Source organism: Fopius arisanus, unplaced genomic scaffold, assembly GCF_000806365.1.
Source record: "Fopius arisanus strain USDA-PBARC FA_bdor unplaced genomic scaffold, ASM80636v1 scaffold00061, whole genome shotgun sequence".
Classification (NCBI taxonomy): Eukaryota; Metazoa; Arthropoda; class Insecta; order Hymenoptera; family Braconidae; genus Fopius; species Fopius arisanus.
The window spans coordinates 250,868-252,860 of record NW_011887800.1 but is presented as its reverse complement, the minus strand read 5'-3'; the positions used below and the strand labels follow the sequence as shown (position 1 = coordinate 252,860).

Below are 1,993 nucleotides of genomic sequence, written 5' to 3'. Positions count from 1 at the left end.
CAACCCACGCGGATGAACATAACGTCAGCTCATGGTCAACAGTGAATATTTATTGCAAGCAATCTAGGCGTTGGGTAGGGCTACTTTAAGGTTTAATGACATGGGACAATCAATCAATGATGGAAAAAAACGATTCACCCAAGTTTGTGATCAACCTTTATTTAGAAATATGCGCAATTCAAACCAAATATCAATGGATTATTTTCATCTGTTATTTTTTTCTCTTTTATTCTTTATTTAAACCAGTGTTTCAACAAGGTCTGTATTGCGGCACCCCGTAATCCAGTGAACATCATCGATAAAATATTCCAGCCACAATCACATTAATTCAATTATCTTTGAAATAGTCCTGCACCATAAACTCGGGGAAATGATAGTTTGTTATTATCATAAATTCGTCGTCAATACACACATAGATTATCACTGTTTAAATTGATAATAACTTCGCAATAGTGAACAACACGAACTGCAGAGTCGTCTTTTTATCATTTGATGAAATTCATTCAGTGTTTTATAATTGTTATGCCTGAAGAACTTGCCAATATGCATTAATGGATTTAATGCACTCCCCTGTCCTCTGCGCTCCGATTTAAATCTCGGTAATTTAGTGTGTGGAAAATAGATTTCATTGATGTCATTGCATAAGTGTGTACAGCCGATTAGATGGTGGAGTGAAATGATTTTTTATGGACGGCCGCTACATGAAATCATCGTACTCGTTGTCATACGCATCGTATCCGTATTCACTGAGATGTGTATTCTCACCCTCAATTTTCAATTTCGCCTTGCCTTTACCCTTGCTTTTCTTTCCTTTATCACCTTTCTCAAGCTTCGACTTTTCGATAGCTAAATTATCCACTGTTGTCTTTATTTTTTTCAGGGTAATCGAAGAAACTGAAGCATAAAAATCATAAATGGATCAATAACAATAAGAAGAAAATTAGCACAACCTTTAAATTATTTTTCAAATTTACAATCTTTGTCAATGGAAATAATAACGAAGCAATTAAATAATTAACAAAATCTCGAATTTTTATTTATAAATCGACTATCTAATTAATTCCAAATGATAAAGATGTTGAGATTTCTTTTTAAATCTTCCCCTCTTTCATAAATATCTGAATAAATCGGTGATTTTTCATTTTGAACTTACGATTTACAGCTATACGATTTATTAACTCCTCAGCAAATGCCGGGAACTCCGTGTGCTTGTTGAATTGATTGATCTTAGCTATGAGTTGTTCACCGAACTGCTCGAACTCTTCCTTCGTATCTGGCATCATGGCATCTAAAGCTGTCACGCCTTCGAAAAAAACGCATTCATCTATTTACAAGAATTCCATTTTTTTTTCCAAAAAGTCCTAATAACTTTCAGCTTGAATTCAATCAGGAACAGTACTGGGATAGACTGATAACACAATTGCTAATGACAATGAGGAATAAAAACTGATTTATACACGATAATCTTTTGCATGAAACAGTAATTTTTATTATAGTACAATAACAGTAGTGTTTTATCTCTATCTTTTCTTGTCTCGTTAGTTTTCATCTCTTTAAAAGTAATAAAATTGACAATTGATTTGCTTAGGTTGTCACATCTATCTCGGTACAGTTCCTGACGATCTCCACATGATTTTTTATTGTTTATATTTATAAATTTAACGAATGGAAAATCTCATTTGGACAATTATTATCGATCCTCAATTTTAATAATACTGCATTTCCTCATAGAAATGACGTACGTCGCGTTTTTTCGTTTAATGACTAATTTTGCACACATTGGATACAATCGACGATGATTTTCAATTTTTAGAGGCATTTCGTGCCCGATTTTGATAATAAATTACGACAGATTCATGGATTTATGTAAACATTAATTGATTGTTGATTTTATAGTTAATTTATAAATAATTTTTCACTCGACAGCTCATCCCGATTTACGAGTTTTTTCTTTCTTAAAACAATTTGTTCCATTCACTCGTGACTTTTTTAT

General features: G+C 32.6%; 2 protein-coding genes across 2 annotated transcripts in view; both read right to left on the bottom strand.

Moving 5' to 3' along the window:
- LOC105268788 (uncharacterized) overlaps window positions 1-1,987 on the bottom strand; it is a gene marked incomplete in the record, with an annotated part of 5,602 nt that extends 3,615 nt beyond the window's left edge. Inside the window, 2 exon segments of the mRNA XM_011308615.1 lie at window positions 108-894; window positions 1,154-1,987.
- On the bottom strand, window positions 698-1,283 carry eIF3j (eukaryotic translation initiation factor 3 subunit j). The gene is made up of 2 exons (XM_011308672.1): window positions 1,154-1,283; window positions 698-894 (listed from the first exon to the last, which is right to left on the bottom strand). The coding sequence occupies exons 1-2, from the start codon at window positions 1,281-1,283 to the stop codon at window positions 698-700; spliced, it is 327 nt and encodes a 108-aa protein (XP_011306974.1).
- Window positions 1,988-1,993: the final 6 nt, after the last annotated feature.

What these genes read in the sequence shown, in the direction of transcription:
- eIF3j (XM_011308672.1), bottom strand. Translation starts at nt 1,283, where the DNA reads ATGATGCCAGATACGAAGGAAGAGTTCGAGCAGTTCGGTGAACAACTC. An exon ending in AAATCGTATAGCTGTAAATC is followed by an intron (nt 895 to 1,153) that starts GTAAGTTCAAAA and finishes TTTATGCTTCAG; the next exon opens with TTTCTTCGATTACCCTGAAA.